Here is a 26417-nt window from a genome sequence, read left to right on the forward strand (position 1 = left end):
CCTCAGGTGAAAACCTCGACGGACCTGGTTTTCACCTGAGGACGGCTGCTTGCGTTGTGGCCGAAACGTCGTGAGAATCATTGTATTATGTTTTATTTTTATTATTTTATTACTTCCCTTCTACGTGATTTTACCGAAAGAACCAAGAAGATAAATGGAAGACTGTGGGGAAACGCTCATGATTGGGGGAGACAAGAATTATCCAAATGGCCTAATTGCTGCTGATATATCTTCCTTGAACAAAAAGTGTAACCTCCTCCACACTTTGCCCCTCTTTTTGTAAGGCAAAGACAGACATGTCAGAGCCGTTGTGGATGTATTTGCAAACATTTGATGGCTTGCACAGAATTGCAGAATTCCACATGAATGTGGGGCTCGAAGATCTTGCACAGAAGAGGGCAGTAGGGAACGATCCACTGGTTGTCAACCTTCATGTCAACGTTAGTGGCAGGTCTGAGCGTTGTTTAAAATCCACAATGCTCAGTATTTCTGCGACAATATGGAGGATAGGCATCATTGCCTGACTGAGTGTCTTTCAAGAAGTTGCGTGGATACTTCTTGGTACACCTGCGGTCTTGCATACATGGCGAAATAGGATTGAACTGCTCACATGGGCCATGGACCATTTGCTTGCAGACCACATCAAATAGGGCAAAGTCTTGATGGGGTCAGGTATCTCAGCACTGACAAATGTGTCAATGTCACTTGCATGAATTATTTCTGTCATCAATAGCAAAATGTGAGCATGAGGAAGAGCACGTTTTTGCCACTCAATGGTGTGCAAGCTACATGTTGTCTTTCCAAAGACACCGCCTTTCTTAGTCGGAATAAGCCTCATGAGTTCATCAACTTTGAGTTTGAAGACCCTTGCAATGATGTCATGTGTGTATGTTGCCTTTTGGTTTGGAGAACGCTCAACCTGGATCTCCTTTCATTGAGGAATGCAATATTGGCTGATGTACGTCATGGCATCCTGATTCTTCTCATGCATGTATCTTGGTGGAGCTGTGAAGGATGAAGGCAAAATAACTAATCAGCCCACATCCTGAGCGTTTGCATGTACGTCAGCATTGATAGTGTCCCTGGGATGAGCATACTGTTCTATACGCAGGCATTTTTTTTATTAACTTGAATGTAAAGAAGGCGCTCACTCTGAATTTTGACATACTCATGGACAACATACTTAGTTGAAGTGGTTGGCGCAACGTAATATGTGGTTTCCTCCTTCTGTGTCCATGATCATGAAGGAATATAAGACTTTAGAGGAGACAGTTTTGTGAGGATGTCTTTGTCGTGTAGTTTTGGTAATTTGAGGAATCAGGACGTGGTATCCATCTTGGACTTGTCACAGTATAATGAGGTATTGTAGGGCATCATATGCTCTGCTTGTGTCAGGAAATCGTTTGATGGTGTTGTCTTGGTATCGAAGCACAATGTCTCATACCGACTGTGGTGGTACCTGCTTTCACTAAAGCAGTGCACACCGACTGTGGTGGTTCCTGCTATCACTACAGCAGTGCATTCAGACTGTGCTGGTACCTGCTATGATTACAGCAGTGAAAACCGACTGTGGTGGTACCTGCTATGATTACAGCAGTGCATACTGTGGCGGTACCTGCTTTCACTACAGCAGTGGATACTGACTGTCATGGTACCTGCTATGATAACAGCAGTGCACAGTGACTGTGCTGGTACCTGCTATGATTACAGCAGTGCATACTGCTGTGGTGGTACCTGCTATGATTACAGCAGTGCATACTGACTGTGGTGGTACCTGCTATGATTACAGCAGTGCATATTGACTGTGGTGGTACCTGCTATGATTACAGCAGTGAATATTGTGGTGGTACCAGCTATGATTACAGCAGTGCATACTGACTGTGGTGGTATCTGCTATTACAGCAGTGCATACTGCTGTGGTGGTACCTGCTATGATTACAGCAGTGCATACTGACTGTGGTGATACCTGCTATGATTACAGCAGTGCATATAGTGGTGGTACCTGCTATGATTACAGCAGTGCATAATGCTGTGGTGGTACCTGCTATGATTACAGCAGTGCATACTGACTGTGGTGGTACCTGCTATGATTACAGCAGTGCATACTGACTGTGATGGTATCTGCTATGATTACAGCAGTGCATACTGACTGTGGTGATATCTGCTATGATTACAGCAGTGCATACTGACTGTGGTGATATCTGCAATGATTACAGCAGTGCATACTGTAATGGGACCTGCAATCACTACAGCAGTGCATACCAACTGTGGTGGTACCTGCTATCACTACAGTAGTACATGCTGACTCTATCTATCTTATATAAAAAAGGAAAATTTGTAAATATGTGTGTCTGTTCGAAATGTTTAGCATACTTGCCGACATGCAACCAACTTATATAAAACGGGAATAGGCCGATTCTAAAGGAATCTACAACCTTCGATTCCTTTGCGTGGTTTAAAGAATCGAATCTTGGCACGCTTGGGTTTTATTTATTTTTAATTAATGAGTATTCTTTTTATTTGTATGTTATGTTTTTAAGTTTTCAGAGGTATTAAAATATATTTTTCCTCCGGGCAACGCTGGGTATTTCCCGCGAGTAGCAGTATATATCGACTCTATAGCACAAAGTACTCACCTGACTGATTGCCGTGGTGAGGCCCAGTCGCATGCAGAGCCTCGGCCTCGCCTAGATTTCCCATCTGGCCGAGGCTGGGGGCTGGACCACTTCCCCCCCTACCCCCACCCCCCCACCCCCGCGGTACGATAATCCAGTTGAAGCGCTATAATTTTAGTATCTACCGACCCTATAATAGTAAGTGCACACATTGGGGTGGGGGGGATAGAAGAGGACGTGACACTTTGATGAATTTACCTCAGCGTTGCGTGTTATTTTTGTTTGCATTTTGAACGTGAATGAGAAATCCCCCCCACCCTCCAGCGACAGTGTGTGTGCATTGCCAGGGGCAACTCCTGTCGGCGTTTTGCGCATGCGCAATAGCGTGCTTTGTCGCGCGCCGGGCGGCAAAAGTAAATAAATAAAGAGAAATCGCACAAAAACGCGATTTTTAACTACTTTACTGTTGACGGATGGGAAAACGGAATTGCCTTTTTCCACCGTGGGGCTTAGGGCGTGCTGCCCGGCAATTTTTTTCGACGTGAATCCCACCATCCAAGAGCCAAATCCCTCACAAGCGCACGTACACAGACGGACAGACAGAGGGACAGACAGACAAAGAAAGCCTTTTATAGGTAAGACTAGCGGTAAGTACCCGGCCTTGCCTGGGCGAAAAATGCAGACACACACGTGGACTTACACACACACATCGGCTCACACACACAAATGGACGTGCACAGCAATCCACGATGATGGCACAGCTATCAGCATGGCAGTACTACGTATCAGTAAATAGCGTGACGTGAACAATCTAAGCAATGGAAATGCAAAGAAGAAAGAAGCTGAAATAAGTGTAAATTAAAGAGCAGCAGTATGCACAGGTAAGATAACAAGCAGGCTACAGTCTAGATTATAGACTGCCAGTACGCCGACTCAATGACATTAGCATTGCTACAGTCGACATTAAAAGCTGGCAATACGGGCAGCAGCTTAAAAAGCAGGATACAGTCGACATGAAAGGCTGGCAGTACACGGAGTGAGGTAAAGAAGCAGGCACCAGATTATAGACTGGCATACACCCATAATAGGCAAATGCAAAATGAGCAGTGTAGAGAATAAAGTGGCAGTGCACTGACATTAATTAATGAGCAGGCAGCAGGCCACAGCACAGATTGGCAGTAGACCATCGCAGCGTCAAAAAAAAGACAGCTAAAAAAGGGAATATTTAGCAACGTAATATTGACATGTAATATTTCTGCACGCAAACATTATTATAATAATATTTGGCAACTTATTAGTTTCATAATAGTAAACAATGAAGCTGAGTTCTTATCTGCACACAAACATAATTATTGTAAATTTTGCCAACCCATTTGTTTCATAACAGTAAACAATGAAGCTGAGTTCTTAACTGCACGCAAACATTATCTTTGTAATATGTTTAAACTGATTTGTTTAATAATAGTAAAAAATAAACCTGAGTTCTTAGCGAAAAATAAAATAAAATTGTAGTTTACATTGCCGTGGTGAGGCCGAGTCCCATGCAGAGCCTGCATCCTAACGTAGATTGTCCAGCCGGAGAAGGTGAGACATTGGCAGGCTGAGGGCTGGGCCGCTACCCGCCCCCCCCGCCTGAGCTACAAGAATACTACAAAAAGACTATGTAAGCGCTAGCATTTTAAGGGAAAATTAAGTGTGGGTCACAAGACATCTGGACCACCCTGCACAGTTCTGAATTTAAAAAAATATCTATTTAAAAAAACTTTTTTTTAAACACGCTTTTTAATTTTTTATGATAGAATATAATATTGGCAACAGTATGACATAAGTATACCAAGTTTGCAGTCGATACCACATTGGGAAGTGTGTAAATTTTGAGTTATGTGGGGGTCGCTGGCCCCCGAGATCCCTCCCTCTGTACCGCTAACGGCCGGGTTAACCTCATTACTCGCCCCCTCGCTACTAGGCGAACCGCTGTTGGGTTCTTCACCCATGGGGTGAGAGCCGTCGCTCGAGGATTCCCCTCCCCCGCGGGTCCGCGTAATAGGCATGGTTAATTACGTACGCGCACACCCACACATAGCTCTGCGCGGCACTCACTCAATACAGACCACTCACGTTAGGATCGCGCACCTGTATTATACACGTAGTGAACGTGCGCGCACACACGCATACAGCTCCACACGCGATACCCACTCTTGCGCCGCTCTGCGCAGCGCTCGCCGCCTGCTGGCCGCTCACGTTATGATCGCGCACCTGGGGTACGCCGATTACGCACGCCGCGAGCTTACGCATACACAGTACCACACGCGTTCCCACACGCTCACACTGCACGACAAGATCACGCGAGACCACGCTTCGCTATTAATAATTTATTACCTGGTAACTAATGTTGAATCAGTGAGTCGACGAGGCTGGCCTACGCTGATACCTCTATACCTATTCCCGATTTATCTGCTATGATTCTACTTCACCTCCCCACTCACTGTTTGGTGCCCGCGGAGGTTCGCTGCTCTCTGCGCTAACAGCGTACCTCGATGCGTCGCACGGACGTTCGGGTCGCTGGCTGGAGCTGCTGCTGGTCCGCTGGCCTGGAGAGAAGAGAGCGATTTCCCCTTTGCGCTCCCCATTTATCCTGATTCCCGGACCCCTACCCCCTTCCCACGCACCGTGCGCCTTCGCTATGCTAATTAATCCTTTGTCCGCGCGGCGTGAACTCCAAACAATGGTACGCGCCCCCCTCGCCCGGGCCAGGCAGCTCCGCGGTGCCTTTGTTCCACTAATCAATGAGCGACCTGCACGGCGCAAATTCCAATCAATCCTTTTCTCACGCAGGCCCCCATCATCGAGGTTCATGCGGCGGTGTCCATCACAAAGGCCCGTCGTGGGAAGCTGTGCATGGCTCCCCGCGCGCCTCCCCTCTCCCGATTATTTATACTAATAGCCTTATCCTTTAACTCCCCTAACAATGGTGCCTGCGTACCCGAGCGTAATTATGCCGTCCCTCCGCTGCCTGTGCGGGGGTGCCTGATTATGCAGTTCAGATGCGCTGCGTGTTTTCTAATGATGCTCCTCCATCACAATGCTTATTCCCTCTGCCTGCCCCGTCGATACTGGCGTGTGTGGGGGGAAATGCGCCTCAACCGCGGTGGCCGAATGCCCCACGCCGCGACCACACCATATTAAGGCCGGTCGCAGCGCCGCGGCGCAACGTAGGAAACCGTGAGAGTTAATCCCGATAAGGGTTTCTCGGATAAAAACCGGTCGGCCAGGCGACCTCCACTCGGAGCTCTATGGGGGGAGGAAATGAGTGCGGGTGTGTTCATGTGAGGTGAGGTGAGGGAGACAAGGGGTCGGCTCCGTTGCTTGGTGGTGGCGAGGTCGGGGATTTGGCGCCTGCCGAACGGCTTCGCGGCGGCGGCATCACAGTTACAAGATTTGAGGATACGACAGTGAGTTAAATAAAAGCGTGTAAAAATAAAAAATAAAAAGCTGTTGATAATGTTCAATTACGTAACGCCGTGGGACCCGATGGGTCGTGTCAGGCAAAATCTATAAACTTATATTTCTTTCTGTGGAGGTTAGGTTCCGATTTGTTATTTTTGCGTATGTTGGCAGCAATATGTACAGACGATAAAATGCCAAGCAGTGAGGTAGGGTAGGGGCCGTCCATAAATGACGTCACGCCATTTTAGACGATATTTAACCCCCCCCCCCCATCGTCACACGGCGTCACGAAAAGTCAGACCCCCCCCTAAAAAATGACGTCACAAAGCTCTGCCCCCCCCACAAATAAAAAATGCTTGAAATCGCTTTAGACTATTGTCATTGTAGTGCGTATTTAATATACCGCTGCACTCTGATGTTGTAGGAGAAAACATGTATTAAAAAGTCTATTTAATTAAGTAGAACGTGTTGTCTATATTTATTTAAAGTTGCGCATTTTGATGTGACGTCACATTTCTCACCCCCCCCTCCCCGTCACACATAGTCACAAATGTCTGACCCCCCCCCCCCCCCAGGTGCGTGACGTCATTTATGGACGGCCCCTAAGCTGTGGGCACGACGGGAGGGCTTCAGGAGAGAATCATTTGTGTGATTGTATATTTGCTGGTTAATACGTTGTTGTTATATGGGTGAGTAAGTGAACCCATAGGGGTTACCCGTATTATTGTACAGGGCGTACAGCCGTTTAAATACATGCAAAAATAAATATTATTTTTGTGTATTCTAGATTTATTTTTGTGTATTCTAGATTTATTTTTGTCTATTCTAGATTTATTTTTGTCTATTCTAGATTTATTTTTGTCTGTTTTTGTTTCTGCCTTGTGATGGAACTTTGTAGGATGAACGTTGAGATTTATAAGGGCACCGGGTGACCAATAATGTCTGAGTTGGTCTATAATAAGGTAGGGCACTGATAGGGGCTTGACATGTATGTTATTATGGATTAATAAAGCAGACAAACAAATGTCTACATTTTTTAAATAACTCATTAAATAAATAAATATTTTTAGGTTATCAAATCGATTCCCCGAATCTACTGTTATTATATCTGCGCTTCGATTCCCGTAGGGCTCTGAAGCAGAATCGATGACGCTGCGATTCCTTCACTGAATCGATTCCTCCACCCACCACCACCACCACACACACGAGGTCGTTTTGTGTGGCCCCGCAAAAACCTCGATGCTCAAGTCCAGGACTTTCGTGAAGAAGAACCGCTCCGGCGGGGTCATGAAGGTGGTGAGGGAGCACTACCTGAGGGACGACATCGGCTGTGGCTGGACCCTTTGCGTCGAGTGCGCGGCCTTAGCCGCCAAGGCCGCGCCGCGGGCCCAGGAGCCGGCGGAGGGAGCAGGCCCCGCCGGGCTGTTGCAGGCCCGGCCCGGGGCGCGCAGCGGCCTCTGTGACGGTGGGGCTCACGTCGTGATCCCGGACAGCAACGTGGTGCTGCACCAGGTGAGGGCGAGGTGGCAGCGGGCGCTAAACGCTCGCCCGTTCACTCACCCGTTCACTTACTCGTTCACTCACCTGTTAATTCACCCGTTCACTCACCCACTCAACGCATAGGGAAAAGTTGATTCACTCGCGCACCCAACTAATTCACTTAATTCCAACTCGCTGCACTTACTGACTCGTTTACAAACTCGCCACCAACTCGCTCGCTCACCAACGTATTCGCTCAACCACCAAACTCACCCACTCACCCGAATGAGCGACTCGCCAATCAATTAACTCAATCCATTCACAAACTTGCTCCCCAACTGGCTCGCTCACAAACTCACCCCTTCGCTCAGCTCAGTCAATCACCAACTCACTCAAACCACCAACTCACTCAAACCACCAACTCACACAAACCACCATCTCACTCAAACCACCATCTCACTCAAACTACCAACTCAAACCACCAACTCACTCAAACCACCAACTCAAACCACCAACTCACTCAAACCACCAAATCGCTCAAACCACCAACTCACTCAAACCACCAACTCACACAAAACACCATCTCACTCAAACCACCATCTCACTCAAACCACCATCTCACTCAAACTACCAACTCAAACCACCAACTCACTCAAACCACCAACTCAAACCACCAAATCGCTCAAACCACCAACTCACTCAAACCACCATCTCACTCAAACCACCATCTCACTCAAACTACCAACTCAAACCACCAACTCACTCAAACCACCAAATCGCTCAAACCACCAACTCACTCAAACCACCATCTCACACAAACCACCAACTCACTCAAACCACCAACTCACTCAAACCACCAACTCACTCAAACCACCAACTCACACAAACCACCAACTCACTCAAACCACCAACTCACTCAAACCACCAACTCACTCAAACCACCAAATCGCTCAAACCACCAACTCACTCAAACCACCAACTCACACAAACCACCAACTCACTCAAACCACCAACTCACTCAAACCACCAAATCGCTCAAACCACCAACTCACTCAAACCATCATCTCACTCAAACCACCAACTCACTCAAACCACCAACTCACTCAAACCACCAACTCACTCAAACCACCAAATCGCTCAAACCACCAACTCACTCAAACCACCAACTCACTCAAACCACCAACTCACTCAAACCACCAACTTACTCAAACCACCAACTCACTCAAACCACCAACTCACTCAAACCACCAACTCACTCAAACCACCAACTCACTCAAACCACCAACTCACTCAAACCACCAAATCACTCAAACCACCATCTCACTCAAACCACCAACTCACTCAAACCACCATCTCACTCAAACCACCATCTCACTCAAACCACCAACTCACACAAACCACCATCTCACTCAAACCACCATCTCACTCAAACCACCATCTCACTCAAACCACCAACTCAAACCACCAACTCACTCAAACCACCAACTCACTCAAACCACCAAATCGCTCAAACCACCAACTCACTCAAACCACCAACTCACACAAACCACCATCTCACTCAAACCACCATCTCACTCAAACCACCATCTCACTCAAACTACCAACTCAAACCACCAAATCGCTCAAACCACCAACTCACTCAAACCACCATCTCACACAAACCACCATCTCACTCAAACCACCATCTCACTCAAACTACCAACTCAAACCACCAACTCACTCAAACCACCATCTCACACAAACCACCATCTCACTCAAACCACCATCTCACTCAAACTACCAACTCAAACCACCAACTCACTCAAACCACCAAATCGCTCAAACCACCAACTCACTCAAACCACCATCTCACACAAACCACCAACTCACTCAAACCACCAACTCACTCAAACCACCAACTCACTCAAACCACCAAATCGCTCAAACCACCAACTCACTCAAACCACCAACTCACACAAACCACCAACTCACTCAAACCACCAACTCACTCAAACCACCAAATCGCTCAAACCACCAACTCACTCAAACCATCATCTCACTCAAACCACCAACTCACTCAAACCACCAACTCACTCAAACCACCAACTCACTCAAACCACCAAATCGCTCAAACCACCAACTCACTCAAACCATCATCTCACTCAAACCACCAACTCACTCAAACCACCAACTCACTCAAACCACCAACTCACTCAAACCACCAACTCACTCAAACCACCAACTCACTCAAACCACCAACTCACTCAAACCACCAACTCACTCAAACCACCAACTCACTCAAACCACCAAATCACTCAAACCACCATCTCACTCAAACCACCATCTCACTCAAACCACCATCTCACTCAAACCACCAACTCACTCAAACCACCATCTCACTCAAACCACCAACTCACTCAAACCACCATCTCACTCAAACCACCAACTCACTCAAACCACCATCTCACTCAAACCACCATCTCACTCAAACCACCATCTCACTCAAACCACCAACTCACTCAAACCACCAACTCACACAAACCACCAACTCACTCAAACCACCAACTCACTCAAACCACCAAATCGCTCAAACCACCAACTCACTCAAACCATCATCTCACTCAAACCACCAACTCACTCAAACCACCAACTCACTCAAACCACCAACTCACTCAAACCACCAACTCACTCAAACCACCAACTCACTCAAACCACCAACTCACTCAAACCACCAACTCACTCAAACCACCAAATCACTCAAACCACCATCTCACTCAAACCACCAACTCACTCAAACCACCATCTCACTCAAACCACCATCTCACTCAAACCACCAACTCACTCAAACCACCATCTCACTCAAACCACCAACTCACTCAAACCACCATCTCACTCAAACCACCAACTCACTCAAACCACCATCTCACTCAAACCACCATCTCACTCAAACCACCAACTCACTCAAACCACCATCTCACTCAAACCACCAACTCACTCAAACCACCATCTCACTCAAACCACCATCTCACTCAAACCACCATCTCACTCAAACCACCATCTCACTCAAACCACCATCTCACTCAAACCACCATCTCACTCAAACCACCATCTCACTCAAACCACCAACTCACTCAAACCACCATCTCACTCAAACCACCATCTCACTCAAACCACCAACTCACTCAAACCACCATCTCACTCAAACCACCAACTCACTCAAACCACCATCTCACTCAAACCACCAACTCACTCAAACCACCATCTCACTCAAACCACCAAATAACTCAAACCACCATCTCACTCAAACCACCAACTCACTCAAACCACCATCTTACTCAAACCACCAACTCACTCAAACCACCAAATCACTCAAACCACCATCTCAATCAAACCACCAACTCACTCAAACCACCAACTCACTCAAACCACCAAATCACTCAAACCACCATCTCACTCAAACCACCATCTCACTCAAACCACCAACTCACTCAAACCACCATCTCAGTCAAACCACCATTTCACTCAAACCACCATCTCACGCACTCACCCGATGAGCGACTCACTCGGCTGAGTAAACTTGCACACTCACCAGGGGTTTACTCATCAGATGTAAAAGGTTGAAGGTTAAGGTGCAGACAGTCCTGAAAATGTCTTGGCTCACGCCACTGCAAGTGGAAGGGACTCCAACTAGAGGGAAGCTCCCTTCTGGAGGATATGTTGTTGAGCCGGACGTTTGGATAATGTGGGAGTAACCCACATTTTACCCCACCACACGAACTGCCGATGGACTACCCATTGACACTGCTGAGTGGACAATGGCAGGGCCTGTAAGGGGGGGATTTAAGAAACGTTTTAATCACCTGCCGCGCTTGGAGGACGAACCGGCGGCATTAGGGTTGCAAGCCCAGTATGATAACCGTCACATTCTGGCAGCATCATTATCTGAATATTTATCCTGGATCAATCCGATGAGCTATAAAGCTCTTTTTCACAGATGTCCAGCACTACTTAATTCATCATTTGGATGAGGGGTTCCTGAACCAGGTGAGAGACAGATTTTTCCTCCTCTACCAGGTGAGGTCGGGCAATTTTACTTCTCACTTCACCTACCTCACCTCAACAGGTAAGGTAGGAAAATCATTGCTCCTGAACTCGGTGAGAGCCCAACCAGGTGTGACCTGTGGTGCATAAGGGGACCACACCAATGATAAAAAATATACTAAACTATTTTTATTTATTTACCAAGGCTACATCTATAAAAGCAGCCACTATGCCTGACCAGTGTTACTCACTCATTTCCACTGTTACCTATTATTATGTTCAGTGTGCGGAACCACCACAATGTGATATACCCCTGCTACAACTTTATCACCTTAGTTCTCATCTGATCTCCGATGCTAAGCAGAGTTACGCCTGGGCTTGCCCCGAGCTACAGACGTGTGACTGTCAGGAGACCAGGGGATGGCAGTGCTGAGTGTTATCTTCAGCTGCAAGCCGAATGTGACGAGTTGTGTCGACTGACAGGCAAAGCTGTACCAGCTCAGTGCTCAGACCTCTTGAGACACACACCCACATTACGACCATATGATATAATAATGTTTAGTTTTAGGTGGAGCGACGTTCATGCAAATTGCATGAACAATATCACTGCAGCCAAGCGGTAAGCCAGCACCAACAATTGCCCAAGCTCTATATATCAATATATATCGGCCAATTTATGCGTGTTTATTCATGTGGGGGGGGGGCAACACTTTATCCCATACAGAAGGGACAGATAATATTAGTCCACATTTTGCTCTACTGCCATCTGGCATAACTAGGGTATGGCACTTCCTGCATGCTCACGAGAAGGAAGTTTCGCAACATTTGTGTGATCCACGAACCCTCGCCTCAAGGGTGCTGGATTACAGGCGTGCACCACCGCCGCCCGGCTAATGAATGCGCCCCTCGTGTGTACGTTTGCGTGTGTGCCTGCTTCTCAGATTGACCTGCTGGAGGACCCGTGCCTGCTTAACGTGGTGATTCTGCAGACCGTGTTGCAGGAGATCCGCCATCGCTCCGCTCCCGTCTACAAGAGACTCCGCGACATCATCTCAACTCCGCAGAAACACTTCTACGCCTTCACCAATGAGCACCATCGGTAGGCGCAGCTCTCCCACCGGTCCTAGGCATCTCGCCAATCCAGTGTGCACGGCACACAAATTGACGCCTCCTTACTTCTGAACTGTGGCACTTGGTGGCGCAAAGTCTTGGTGGGACGGTTTCCCGATGGCACCAGGGCCAGCGGAGTTGGTGGCATAGTGGCGTTGTGCATAAGGCTGCCCCTGTCCAGATGGCCAAGGATTGGTAGCTGATTTTTTGGCCAGGGCTGAAATTAATTGCACTCCTTTCATTGAATTGTGGCACTCCGTGGGTGGGGTTTGAATTGTATGTTTGTTGAACTTCCTTCACACAGTACATAGCCAACTGTGCTACGTACAGTTGAGATAATAAACTGTGCATCTGATTTGGCTGGTGGGACTGAACACCCCCGTGGCTTGAGTTACTTAGCGGAAAGGCGTTTTATAAATGTAATTTATAATTATTAAATACATTTTTTGTCATTAAAACTGGATTCCTGAAGGTGTTTCCAGCACTCGGAAGGAAACCTCGGACATAATGCTTAACAACTCACGGATCTACATGCTTTACACTTCTCGCACAGCTGTGCTCATTTTACTGCCCCAGAAGAGGTACGATTTTCCTAGTCGACCTCTGAAGTGCCATTTCAACTCCACAACTTTGTTACTGTGACTTGCGTGCAAGTGATTACACAGCAACGCCCAGTGTGATTGTCTAACAGCGCTGTAACTTGATTGTCGTGTGTCTCAGAGACACGTACGTGGAGCAGGAGAAGGGGGAGTCTTCCAATGACCGTAACGACCGAGCCATCCGCGTGGCCGCCCGCTGGTACAACCAGCACCTGGCCAAGGCATCGGAGGAGTCCGGGCACGATGAAAATGGCGATCTGCCCACAGTGCTGCTCGTGACGAATGACCGCGAGAACCGGGAGAAGGCGCGTGCTGAGGGGTTGCAAGCATACACCGGTATGCGAGCAGTTCCGGCGCCGCCGCGTTATACGACGGGAACATGCAGTGGTTTTCTCGAGATGAGGGCTCATTTTGGGCCAAGTCAACCTAGAAGAGGGCCAAACTACAGTATCACCATTCATATCTTACTGGCCACCAATGTTAACTCTTATCACTGCTTTGCACATATAACAGCCCTCTTTGTCAATCCGCTGCTGGGTGTGGGCCTCGTTCTGTGCGAGGTTGTGCGAGGTTGTTTGACCGTACGGTAGATCCCCGTTGAATGCGCGTTCACACTTCGCGTTTTGGCCTTAACACGGTTTTACCTTTTTATGGAAAGTTTTTAGATTTTAACGCTCAACCGCGCTCGCTACATTGCACGTGTAGCGTGTGGTCACGGACTACTTTTCTGAGCGGCGTCGGTGTTAGCAGTGTTGTTGGATGATGCTTGAAGCTGTCGTACTGATGTATGCTGTGATACCCGGCGTGCCTTCCTCTTAGTATTTGTTCCAGCAGGATCTTTGCGCGGAGCGTCATCTCGCTCCCTTATCTTTTTCGCTCACCATATCTCTCACTTGAGATTTAAATAAGGGAGTGCCATACTTAGCATGTTGATAGAGATACTATATAAACACAACACATTTAAAAATAAACATGTAAAACAGTGTACTATACTATCAAAAACAATTAAATTACGGGCTGGAACGGCACCCCCACTTTTACCGTTATTAGTTATGGGAAAATTACTCCCGCTGAACGCGAATTAGTTTCACTTGGCAATTGTCAGGAACGCAACCCCCGTGTTAAGTGAGGACTTGCTGTATTTCACCACTCTGGTCAGTGCGGGTTGGTGACAACGATAGCACGGAACAAAACAATGGATATTGCTTCACCACCCTATGCTGCCCACCATAGCCTATAACAATCTGCTGCGGTTGACTTTACCAAAGGCTCCTTTATAATACTCCAATGGCATGAAAACAATACAATGATAATATCCGAGTGGATGGGTGCCTCGGAAAGAACGATTTGCCCCCCACCTTCGCGATTAAATGAATACCATGGCTCGGGGCCGTGATCCCATTTAAGGATCCCTCTCTTTAACAGTGGTAAATGTAGTGCCTCTTGTTAAACAGTGCTTCAGTTAAACAGGAAAATGAATAAATCCAGCAGGCGTGACTTGAAAAATAATAAATTTACATTTTTGGTGGCACTCTAAATCGTCCAGTAAACCGTGTCGCTGATTATAATTTCTGCGTTTATCTGCGCGTGTCTGTGTACCCCCAGTGGAGGAATATGTGCGCAGCTTGTTGGACAACCCTGAGTTGATTGACCGTCTGGCACTGGCCTCGGAGCAGGTGAGACTCCGTATGCGTGCATCAGCACTGCCCCCCCTTATTTTAATGGTGCGGGCCTGTACCCTTGTCCGACCCCTCACGTCCGCGCTGCATCCAGCTGCCTCACTGAAGAAAGGAACACTTGCCTTGCGCCGAGTACGACGTTTCGCTGGTTGTAATCGCCAGCGAAACGGCATACTCGAATTGTAAGTGTTGTGGGTTTACTCTCCAATACACTGGCATGCTGCAGTAGTAACTAATTGACACGTTTTGTTTTACGTAACAAACCTTTCTAATTGGCTGTACCGGGTTAACGACACACATTTACGCGATCTTACCCAAAAAACCTTTATTATGGATAATATTGGTCGCGAAAGAATACGTATTAAACAGCTCCCTTTTAGAACGTCTCATCCTCACCAGCCATGGTCAATCAATAAAATAAATCCTAGATTTATTACGTGGCATATTTAGCAAAAAGCAGAGACGGAAGCGTGGAACTTTAGATGTAGCTCTATGATATCCGCTTTTGTGGAACGTTCTCTAACATGGATGGCCGTACTGCTCTGAGATAAATCAGATTGGATCCTTCGTCTCGTTACGTGATGGCGGTTGCAAAATTGCTGTTGACGCGTGCATGTGCCGTGCGTGTGCTGTGTACGCGCGCAGGATGTGGTGGAGTCCCGGGTAATCTTCCCCGAACATCTCCCGCTGTCCCAGCTGCAGCAAGGTGTGCGCTCTGGCCGGTTTGTCCAGGGAACCTTCCTTGCGAGTCGGGAGAATTACCTGGAGGGGACTCTGAGGGTGCGAGGGGACGGTGACAGTGATAAAGAGGTACGAGTTTCACAAGCCTGCATCTGGTGGGAACAATGCTGTTTGATCGTATCTGTGTGAGTTTTAAAAACAAATTTATAATGAAGCAGTGGCATAGCGTTCTTGGCATGAGCAGTAGCTCTTAACCTTTACTGCAAGGCTGCAGTAAAGGTTAAGAGCTACTGGGCTAAAATATTTGTACAGTAGTACCTCAGTATACGTCGATAATTCGTTCCAGAAGGTAGGACTTATACTGAAAATGACATATACCAAAATATGTTTTCCCTTAAGAAATAAAGGGAAAGGAAATAATCCGTTCCAGAGTATAGAAATGTTATTTTATATGGCATATTATACATTAATGGGGTTGTATAAAATAATTTAGACACTACTTATTACTAAAATGCATACATAAATTAAAATAAATGCATAAGTAAATAAAAATAAATTGAAATCAAAATCAAATTTTACATCAGTTTACCTTGCTCAGAGGAGTTGAATGAATTCGCAAAAAATTCACGATAAAATTACACAAAACTCGTGAAAATTCATAGTTATAGCAAGGGTTGTGCACTGAACGAGATCTACAGGCAGACTGAGGAGCGGCGCTTTGTTTCAGTCGTGAATGGGATATGCGCGGGTACGCGGTGACTCATCCCGACCCATACAAGTTCTAGCAAGCGCGTCGTATCCCAAGCAAGACGTCGTATCCCAAGACATTTTTTCTCTCGTCAAAACACAACGTATACCAAATTCGACGTATTCCAAAGCGGTCGTATACCGAGGTATGACTATGTTGAACGTCTTTTGCACCCCACGTAGCCTACCGTGCTAATTGGGTTTTGGTGCATTTGCACTGCCTGCACACTCGATAGCTACGCCACCACAACCACAGTATATATGTGAATTGTGACTACTTTGTTAACAAAATGAATGGTCTGTTAATTAACGTTACAAAATGTAACGTTAATTAACAATTAGATACAGTCCAGAAATTGCCTGCTTGAACATATGTTCCTGAAAAACATTGGTTTCAGAAGATTCATAGGCTCATAGTCCTACATTTTTAATTGTTTATTCGTGGTATTAAAACTCTTGTATATGTTCCTCTCTAACAGCACTTGGCCCAGCAGTCTGTTAAAGCTATACGGGGGATCTTTTTTTGTCTGCGTGCAGGTGTTGATCCAGGGGCTGCAGCATTTAAACCGCGCGATGCATGACGACGTCGTGTGCGTGGAGATGTTCCCCGAGGAGCGCTGGGTGGCCCCCTCCTCGCTGGTCCTGCACGATGAGGGCATCTCAGGGGATGTTGCAGAAGAGAAGGAGGAGGATGTGGTGGTGAGTGGACGTCAGCACTGCCGAACCAGAATCAAACCCTGACACCTGCAGTGTATGTGTCTCTCTCCCCGTGGTCGCATGGATTTTTCTCCAGGTCCTCTGGTTTTTCTCTCCACAGTTACAATCGGACATGCATTTAGAGTATTTGGCTGCTATCAATTTCAAATGTGATAAGACACTTAATTGAACGATCATTTTGTGGCCAGGTCACTTAAAAAGAGCTATATAGCTCAGGGTCCTTACCTGGTAAAGTTAAAATAGTTTATAGTTTTTAAATAGTTTTGGTATAGTTTAAACAAAGAATAACAACAAAGACTCAACCACTTCAAGAGAGACCTTAAACATAATGAACACCGTGTGACCGGACCGCAATCCACATTAGAGATGCTGTTAGCTTGATTTTGCGTTTCTTAAATGACATTACATTACTTCAAAATCAAGTCGGGAGTGCTAATCATTTCGTATTATTTTTGTACATATGTACGTAGGGATTATTTGACCATACTTCGGTGCGGGTTGGTGAGGGGGGCATAGAAGGACAGGACAACAGTTCATTTTTCTGTACTGCGCTCTGCTGCCGGCCATTTTGGCGCAGAGCCTATACCACCTGTTATGCACATCCAGGCTCAACACAGCTTCGCTTCCACGGTCTGAGCTCCTTTTTGATGTTTATTTTATTTAACTTAATGAGAAACCAAGAGATCAGGACACATTATTTGCGAGAGTGACCTGGGTCACAGGGTGGCCTCTATATTGAAAACTAATTTCTTCAGAACTGCTTTTTGTATTTAGATTGGTGTCCTTGCCTCGCACCTCGGATTGGCATGGTTGGCTGTGTACGGTGCGAAATAAGTTCTACATGCATACATACCACAGTGACAAAAAGCGAAACATAAATAAAGTGCAGCAATGAAGTTAATTGAAATTGGCACAAAAAACAACCGTGGTTTGTGAAAAGTCGACAATATTGCACAAACATAAACAAGTGTTAGATAATAAATCGCTTGTAGTGCAAGTTGGCTTGGGCAGATTATTTATAGACTGATCATTGCATAGTTATACTTATAAAAACGTTACGTTAACATTAAACACATATAGGGTGACTGATGTGCTAAGTAGGTAAGAGAAAATGTCAATCACAATTGCAAGTGAAATCATAAAGAATCGAGAGATTAAGCATCAAATTGTGAATTCGATGGGAGGGTAACTTTTGTAGATAATATTGGTCGCGAAAGTCTCCGCGTTTTTTTTTAAACGTGTGGTGTCTGATGGGCGTGTTTCGGTTGATTCTATCAATCGCCAGAACTCTTTTAACTTATCAGTATTTACTGTGATCTTTTGTCATTTTAACAAAGTGTCAGTCTCATTGACACTCATGAGACACAGCATGAAACCACATCTGCAGGTTAAGCGCTATTGTTTTGGATTGCTCCTTCCCCTTCAAGCCAAATTGTATTGTGTTACTCAGTGAGCAGGTAAGAAAATATTTCTTTCATTATTTCAGTGTGTGAGAGAGACGCTACTGTGGTGAGTGCTCATTTGAGTTTGAGTTGTCATCTCCCGGTGCTATCCCAGCTGCTGCTGTCGTCGCTCTTGCTTAGATTACGCAACACGATGTTTGTCCTTTGTTTTGGTTTCCAGCTGCAAGCCGAAAGTGGGAAGATGCGTCGGCCCACTGGCAAAGTGGTCGGGATCATCAAGCGTAACTCGAGGCCGCTGTGCGGCATGCTCATGCCCAGCCCAATCAAGGAGGTGGGCTTATCTGCATATGTGTGTGTACGTGTGGGGAGCGGTGATGTAGCGGTTAGCGTGCTGCGCTGCGAATCCTGGGACCCGAGTTCGATTATATTTATCGCTCAACCAATAAACAGTGGCAAATGTCTGAACCTGTCTTGAGGCCTTCCCTAGGTCGACTCGGCCATAAATGAGTATCTGATGTGGCATGTAAATATCAGCACTTTGGAGACAAAGGCGGTCGGGCATGGTTCTGGCCGTACCCACCCCGTCGTTTGCCATACCAGCTTTAATAGATGTGTGCTGACGGCAGTCGCCCAAACAGTTTGTTGAATGCCTTACTGGGGGCTCTTTGTGCGTGCTGCAGGCCACCCGCCACCTGTTCACGCCCGCGGACCGCCGCATGCCACGAGTGCGGGTGGAGACGAGACAAGCGGCGGCCCTGCAGGCCCACCGCATCGTGGTGGCCATCGATGGCTGGCTGCGACACTCCCGCTACCCGAACGTACGACTGCACCGTGACGCCCCGCACGCCGTGACACCTCACCCGTCCGTCCCATGGTCGGCATCTTGGGGCCCATCCCTCTGTCACTTGACGCGCGGCCACGCAGCTCTGTATGCAATACAGCCATCGAACCCAAAACACGAACGGTGACATGGTGAATTGGAAGTCAAGGTGGATGAGCTGGCACCACTGTGATTCTTAGTTTGAAAGCATGGCAAACTCACCTGTGATTCAACCTAGGTTATTAAGGTGTTGTAAGTTGATAGTCTCAGCCCAGTCACCAATAACTGCACCAAAAACGATATTAAATTTGGTTGTGCACTTGGATTGTTTAATTTCCATCTCTGAGAAAATTACTGTTTTTGACTGCCATGTGATGAACATTACTTTGATTGGCAGAGTCGTTGGAAAAGCACTGTCCCCCTACAATTTGGACCGCATTTCACTTCAATGGATCTTAGACGTAGCTCTGTTATGTCTGCTCCTGTTGGTCGTCCTTGACCACGAAGGGTGGTATAGATTGCGTGTCTTGTGTGATACCATTAACACAATGAGAAAAAAACTGGGGAAAAGTAAAATTTATTCAATCTTGATTTGAAGCTTTCGTGACTACCTGAATCCATACTCTTTGGTTCTTTCGGTAAAGTCACGTAGGTAGAAAATAAAATAAATCACGACGTTTCGATCGCAACACAAGCGGTCGTCATTAGGCGGAAAAAGTATAATCCAGCAGTGGAACTGCTGAACTAACGAGAGAGCTGCTACAACAAGGCTATATATGTGGCAATGGGCAAGCAAGCGGGGTCTGAGCTGTTCCACTGCTGTATTATATTTTTTTCGCCTGAGGACGACCGCTTGTGTTGCGATCGAAACGTCGCGATTTATTTTATTTTATACCTACGTGACTTTACCTAAAGAACCAAAGAGTATGTAAATATATTGTTAAGATGTATTCTTTGGGTTGTATCTTTGTTTAAACAGATGCCGGTTAATATTCTACATCATGAACATTAGGTATAAGGTTGGCATTGTGGTTGTGCTCTTCATACCTATTTGCCACTGCACAACCGAGCGGTACCATGGCTGGCACGGTTTAGTAGGCTGCAGGTTGTTTATCCACTGCAGAAGCGGATCCATGCCACGGACGTCAATGCTTTGAACAAGTCTAGGCACGTGCAGATGACGCTGTGGCGCCACGTCCTCGTGGCGTATCGACTGCCATCACACAATTAACGCGTCGTTAGCACCGCCCCTGGCCCTGCTCGGCCCCCGGATAGATTTGGATGCCTTGTGGGGCCAGCATACCCTGGTTTGGTTCCGGTTCGACACTGCAAAAAGCCAGTGGGTGACCACAGACACCTCGAGAGCTCTGCGCTGTCTGAGCTCCAATGTACCAGTGGAAAAGGGATACCGGTGACCATTGGCCACGTATGTACATATGCATGTTGAACTTCTTTGGCACCTTACGTAGACAACCATACTAATCGTAGGTGTGCTTGTGCAGGGCCATTTTGTGCGGTCTCTGGGCGAATGTGGGGATAAGGAGACGGAGACCGAGGTGCTGCTGCTGGAGCACGACGTGCCACACCAGCCCTTCAGCCAGGCCGTACTTGCCTGCCTGCCCTCTCCCACATTCAGCATCACAGCAGAGGTACGCATGAGACGAGTTAAATTCTTACGCCTGCGGTGCGTTGGTGTGTTTGGTCGTGCATGTGAGAATCCTTTACTTCTTTATTACAAGGCCCGCGGGCCACTGATGGCCCCTGGTGGCCTTTGGTGTGACCCATGATGTGCGGCCCCCGACGTATAGGCCCTCGACAATAGACAAATGTGAAAACATCATCGTGCTGTCAAACCTCAATGGTTTCAAGATGTTTGGCTTGCGTAGAATACCTTCTAGAGGGCCTCTCTGGAGCTCCCTCGAGTTGAGGACCTGCCGCTGCACTGGCATGAACGAGAAGCCACAGGGCTCACTTTTACCAGACCGTATATAGAAAAGCTGTCGACCTGAAAGAAAGTCGATGGCTCAGACACATCATCGTAAGAAGAGAGGAAATTCACATCCGGTGGAAGGAAGGCGACGGACTTATGGAAGCACCAGGGCGGAGACCCGAGAGGCAGGCCTTGAGTGATGCGGATCAAAGTGGTGAGCCAGGATGTGGAGGACTCTGCAGTGGCTTTGGAGATGGTCCAGTACAGAAATGAATGGAGCAAGGGGACTACAGACTTTTCTCCTATAACGCTGTACTTGCGTTCCTGAAGAACACCGAATTGTGAAAAAATCGCATATTAAATAATATAATATAGGGTAAAGCACAGTCCGCGATAACACGTGAGATGCGTACGCAGGTACGTGAGTAGCATCTAGAAGCATCCAGCAGCATCCCGCCTTGTGTGATGCTACACCGAGGCAACCGTACAACTGCTTATTCTGCCTCGCACAACGCAGTTCTGTTCATTCAATCCAATTCGCATCCATGTTATGAAAAAAATGTGTTCCCTAATGCTTTCATCGCATTATATCTAATTCACGATATGAAAACATGCGGAGTTATAGGAGAACGGACTGTACTTTCAAAATATTCAGTCGCCTATTGAGAAGATAGAACGTCATTAGAATGAAGTTGGTTTATCCATGTATGGCTCACCCTGTGTTTTGTTTGTTGTAAGGCAGCGTTTTGTTGAACCTGGTGCTGTGTGTGTCCCGTACAAGGACCAGGCTGGCAGGGAGGACCTTCGTGCGTTGTCTATCTGCAGTGTGGATCCTCCAGGCTGCACAGACATCGACGATGCCCTACACTGCAGACCGCTCGACAATGGGAACACCGAGGTATTCCTTTGGTGGTGGTTATCGTGGTCGCAGTCGCGGTAATTCGTGCCTATTCCTTTCATGGTTTTGTCAGTGCTAGCGGAGGTGACAAGGGGAGTTTAGTGGCACGATGATAAGTGCACTGCACATTCATCCTTTCAAGCTGGGTTAGATTCCCAGTCATGGCTAACACCGGTACAGAGTGATATCTAAAAAACTGCCCAAGTTCTCCCCTTCACCACCTGCATTGACCATCGTAATAAAGCAAGGTCAAATGACAATCGCGACCCATTACGGCATTGAGAAGTCCTCATTCTGCAGTGGATTGACAAAGTGGTGGACAATATTCCTGTTATTAAGTTTCCAAACATTGTTGCCTTAGTGGCCGTATTCTTGGTCTCGGCTCGGCTCAGGACTGACTTCAACACGGCTCGGTTCTGGCTTGATCTGCTCCGTTGCCTCCAAAGATGCATGAGTGGCTCAGCTATGCCATGACTCGGGCTCAGCTCACGGAAATTTTTAGCGTGGCTGGGAGCATGCAGAGAGATACGAGGAGGCACAAGGAACACACACAGAGGCTCAGGGCTGGAACCATGCTCGGAGGCGGCTCGAGTTTTAAGCGTTGCTTCGATGTGGCTTATTTAGAATTAGAATCAGAATATTTATACTGGATGAATCCGATGAGCTATAAAGCTATTTTTCACATGTCCAGTAGAGGCGGGTAAGAACGTTACAACAACAAACAGGACAAAAACATAATAGTAGTGCAAAGTACAAGAAAGTGAAACACATTACCCATACACATACAAATAAATCTAAACCATCCCCATCCTACCAAGCAAAGCCCACTGAGGTATTAATTTATTTTTGAGAAGTGACCTGGCCACAAATGAATAGCTCAACATAGTGACCCATCATTTGGACATTTATAGCAACCAAAATAATAGAAATAATCTCAATGCATGTTGCGCTAGAGCCAAACCTGAGCCAAGCCATGGCTAAGACCCCACTTCACTGGCCGAATGCCTGGCTCACAATGAATGCACCAGGTAGTAATGGGTGTGCATTTCATTTCACATTCTTGTGCTTTGGTTGGAGTGGCTATGGTGGAGGTTTTGCATGCATGCATGTGTAGTGAGCGACTTCCGACACACGTCTATTTGAAGGCTTCTTATTTATTCAGAGCACACAGGGCGATACACTTCATAATTCGGCTACACCCAGGCTGTCCAAACACGCAGCCCATCTCCGTCCTGCGCTACGCTGGCTGGTTGACGATCGTAGCGGCGGCGACGGAGCTGGTCTTGCAGAAGAACAGCCATGTGGTCGAAAACGAAGAGATGACGACGGTAGCGATGCAACCGGGACCCAGACCCCACACTAAGGAGCCCCGAAGCTCTGGTTTGGTGCTCCTTACATCTGCCTGGAGTGGCCAAGCTCCACCTCTGGCCATGCCCCCTGTTGTAGACCCTTCAGGATGGTTCCCGGAGCTTCTCGACTGACTCCGCCCTTGACCTTTACCCCTGATACGCCCCTTCATAATAAGGCATTATGTAATGCAGCTATAACCGTAATTACCCTTACATGCATGCATGCGAGGGTGGTGACGGTGCATGAACGTGTGTTCTAGGTCGGGGTACACATCGCCGATGTGAGCTACTTTATCCGGCCGGGGAATGCCTTGGACGAGGAGGCATCTCTGCGTGGTACCACTGTTTACCTGTGTGAGAAGGTGAGATGTGGATTTCATCTTACCACAATATCAAGTGTTTTACGACCCGCCGATTTTTCTCCTTTCATTCTTAACTTTATGACATGATGTAAAATATTACGATGTAACGATTATCGCGGTACCAGTTTCCCCACAACTTTGTAATTGTATTTCACATTTTCACTCAATTTTTTGCGTGCTTTTCAGTACTTCCCGTATGAATAAAGATAACTTAAAAATGAATTAGAATAAAAAAAATTGTTCAACAACAATGCTAAATATCTCTCATGATGTTTTAAATTAGGTGATTTTGTGGATTTCTTATCATATGATGTACCGTGACCTCATGAGCGGCAGGCTATCGGCGCAGTGGTAACACTCGTGCCTCGCAGCAAGGAGACGCTGGGTTTGATTACTCAACTCGTGTGCCTTTTCGCTTGCAGTTTGTTTGTTCTCCCCACTGTTAGTGAATGGGTTGCCTCTGGAATCACCAGGTTTCCTCTAAATAAAACCCATACAATCTTAACTGGCATTCGCGAAAACATCCCCTTGCTGAACAGTTACCTGCAGGTGACTTAATCATGTGTGGGTTTGGTTGCAAAACACTCGTTGAGTTGGTGCATATGTATTTGCCAGATTGTGTTTATTGACAGAGAAGTGGTTGCGTTTATGTGTTTGTGCACCTGCAGAGGATTGATATGGTGCCAGAGTTATTGAGCTCAAACCTGTGTTCCTTGAGATCCAACGTCGACCGGTGAGATGCACCAACAACCGTGAACACGCGAGTTCGCACATTGCAACCCATACGCAGCAGCTAACGTGCGTTGTTTGCCAGGTGCACATGTAATCCCATGATGCGTGGCACTGTTAAAGTGTCATTGTACAGATCCACACAAGCATGTGTACATTCTTCGCCTGAGGACGGCTGCTTGCGTTGTGGCCGAAACGTCGTGAGAATTGTTTTATTATGTTTTATTTTTATTATTTTATTACTTCCCTTCTACGTGACTTTACCGAAAGAACCAAGAAGATGAATCCCTGCAGTCACGAAAGCTTTAAATCGAAACATGTGTACATACATAAGCAGCCAAACCAGGATGGCGCAATGGTAACACTTGTGTATCACAGAAAGAATGGCCTAGGATTGATGCCCAACTCGGTTGCCTTTCCATGTAGATTTTGTATGTTCTCGCCCTATTCTGCATGGGTTGACTCCAGGTTATCAGGTTTCCTCTCATCGCTAAGATAAACGTGTTATTATTACTATGATCCTTAACCAAGGAATGCCTCACTGAATCTCATAACTTCAGGAGGGTACTGCAAAGCTTTTGCAGTCGGGAACAATGGTTGCTACGTATATATTCCAGTTGAGTAATTTGTAACAACCTAAACCGGTATTTGGCCAAACATCCCGCTGCTGAAAGAATGACTTGACTACCAAAAACTTGGCAAGACCCTCCTGAAAAAGAGTCTCGAGACTTTGCGAGGCTTTCCTGAGTAAACACCCTGCACCGCTCCAATGTCGACGACTCCGCAACTCGTCGGTGAATGGCGACGGTGCATGTGCTGTGCGCGTGCAGGCTGGCGTTCTCGTGCATATGGGAGATGACTCCAAAGGCTGAGATCGTGAGCACACGTTTTACCAAGAGCATCATCAATTCCAAGGTGATTTCCCCCCCCACAGACGTTCAGTTTTTGTAAAACTCTCGTTTGCTGTGTATTGTATCGGTGCCTTGCTATGTTAGTGCAGTTGAGGTTTCCGGATGGCTGAGAGGTCAGAGCATTGAGCTTGCACCTCTGGGTTCACAAGTGTAGCAAGATGAACAGGGTTCACAAGTGGTAGTATGTATGTTGAACTTCTTTCGCACCGTACGTAGCCAACAGTGCTAATCGGAGGTGCGAGGAAGGATATGAAAGTAGTGAGTTGATGGTCTCTGCCCAGTCAACAATCACTTCAGAAAACACAGGTTTTTAGGTTAGATCGTGTAAATATGTAAATGTATCATTAAACCCACCCCCACCCGACACAGCCAACTAGTAAGGGTTGTCACGTAAACATAACATGCCAATTCGTCACGAGTACAGCACACCGGTGTGTTTGAGAGCCAAGCCACAACATTTACAATCCGAGTATGACGTATTATTTGTTGCGGTTGCACCCGAATTAAGAGCCGAATGGCTCACAGGGTTATTCTAAATAAATGAAACTGAAAACGTTTCGCGAGTTATTACAACTAGCTTCATCAGGCGACAGCCAGATTCATCAATCCTCCCCCAACTTTGCACAAGAAGAGTGCACAAGTGTTGTCATCACATCTACGCCTCTATATAAGGAACGAAACAGGTGGACTTCTCCACAAATCTGGCTGTCGCCTGAGGAAGCTAATTGTAATTACTGGCAAAACATCATACTCCGATTGTAAATGTTGTGGCTTGGATATCCAACACACCGGTGTGCTGTACCAGTGACGAATTGGCATGTTCTGTTTATGTGACAACCCTTACTAATCGGCTGTGTCGGGTGGTGGCGGGTTTAACGACACAATTATATATTTACATGATCAAACCCAAAAAAAACTATT

General features: G+C 46.7%; 1 protein-coding gene across 1 annotated transcript in view; it reads left to right on the top strand.

Moving 5' to 3' along the window:
- The first annotated feature begins 7258 nt into the window (after window positions 1–7258).
- The window catches only part of LOC133357693 (exosome complex exonuclease RRP44-like), a 30774-nt gene continuing 11615 nt past the window's right edge, over window positions 7259–26417 (top strand). Inside the window, exons 1-13 of the mRNA XM_061575788.1 lie at window positions 7259–7574; window positions 12503–12660; window positions 13392–13606; window positions 14876–14946; window positions 15595–15759; window positions 16915–17076; window positions 18718–18828; window positions 19178–19315; window positions 20820–20966; window positions 22029–22145; window positions 23755–23856; window positions 24525–24589; window positions 25416–25500. Of these exons, the coding sequence (XP_061431772.1) occupies window positions 7302–7574; window positions 12503–12660; window positions 13392–13606; window positions 14876–14946; window positions 15595–15759; window positions 16915–17076; window positions 18718–18828; window positions 19178–19315; window positions 20820–20966; window positions 22029–22145; window positions 23755–23856; window positions 24525–24589; window positions 25416–25500 (1809 nt within the window). The 5' untranslated portion in view covers window positions 7259–7301. The remainder of the gene's footprint in view (window positions 7575–12502; window positions 12661–13391; window positions 13607–14875; window positions 14947–15594; window positions 15760–16914; window positions 17077–18717; window positions 18829–19177; window positions 19316–20819; window positions 20967–22028; window positions 22146–23754; window positions 23857–24524; window positions 24590–25415; window positions 25501–26417) is intronic.

Source organism: Lethenteron reissneri, chromosome 59 (genome assembly GCF_015708825.2).
Source record: "Lethenteron reissneri isolate LAM-NWPU_2019-01 chromosome 59, ASM1570882v1, whole genome shotgun sequence".
In the NCBI taxonomy this organism is placed as follows: Eukaryota; Metazoa; Chordata; class Hyperoartia; order Petromyzontiformes; family Petromyzontidae; genus Lethenteron; species Lethenteron reissneri.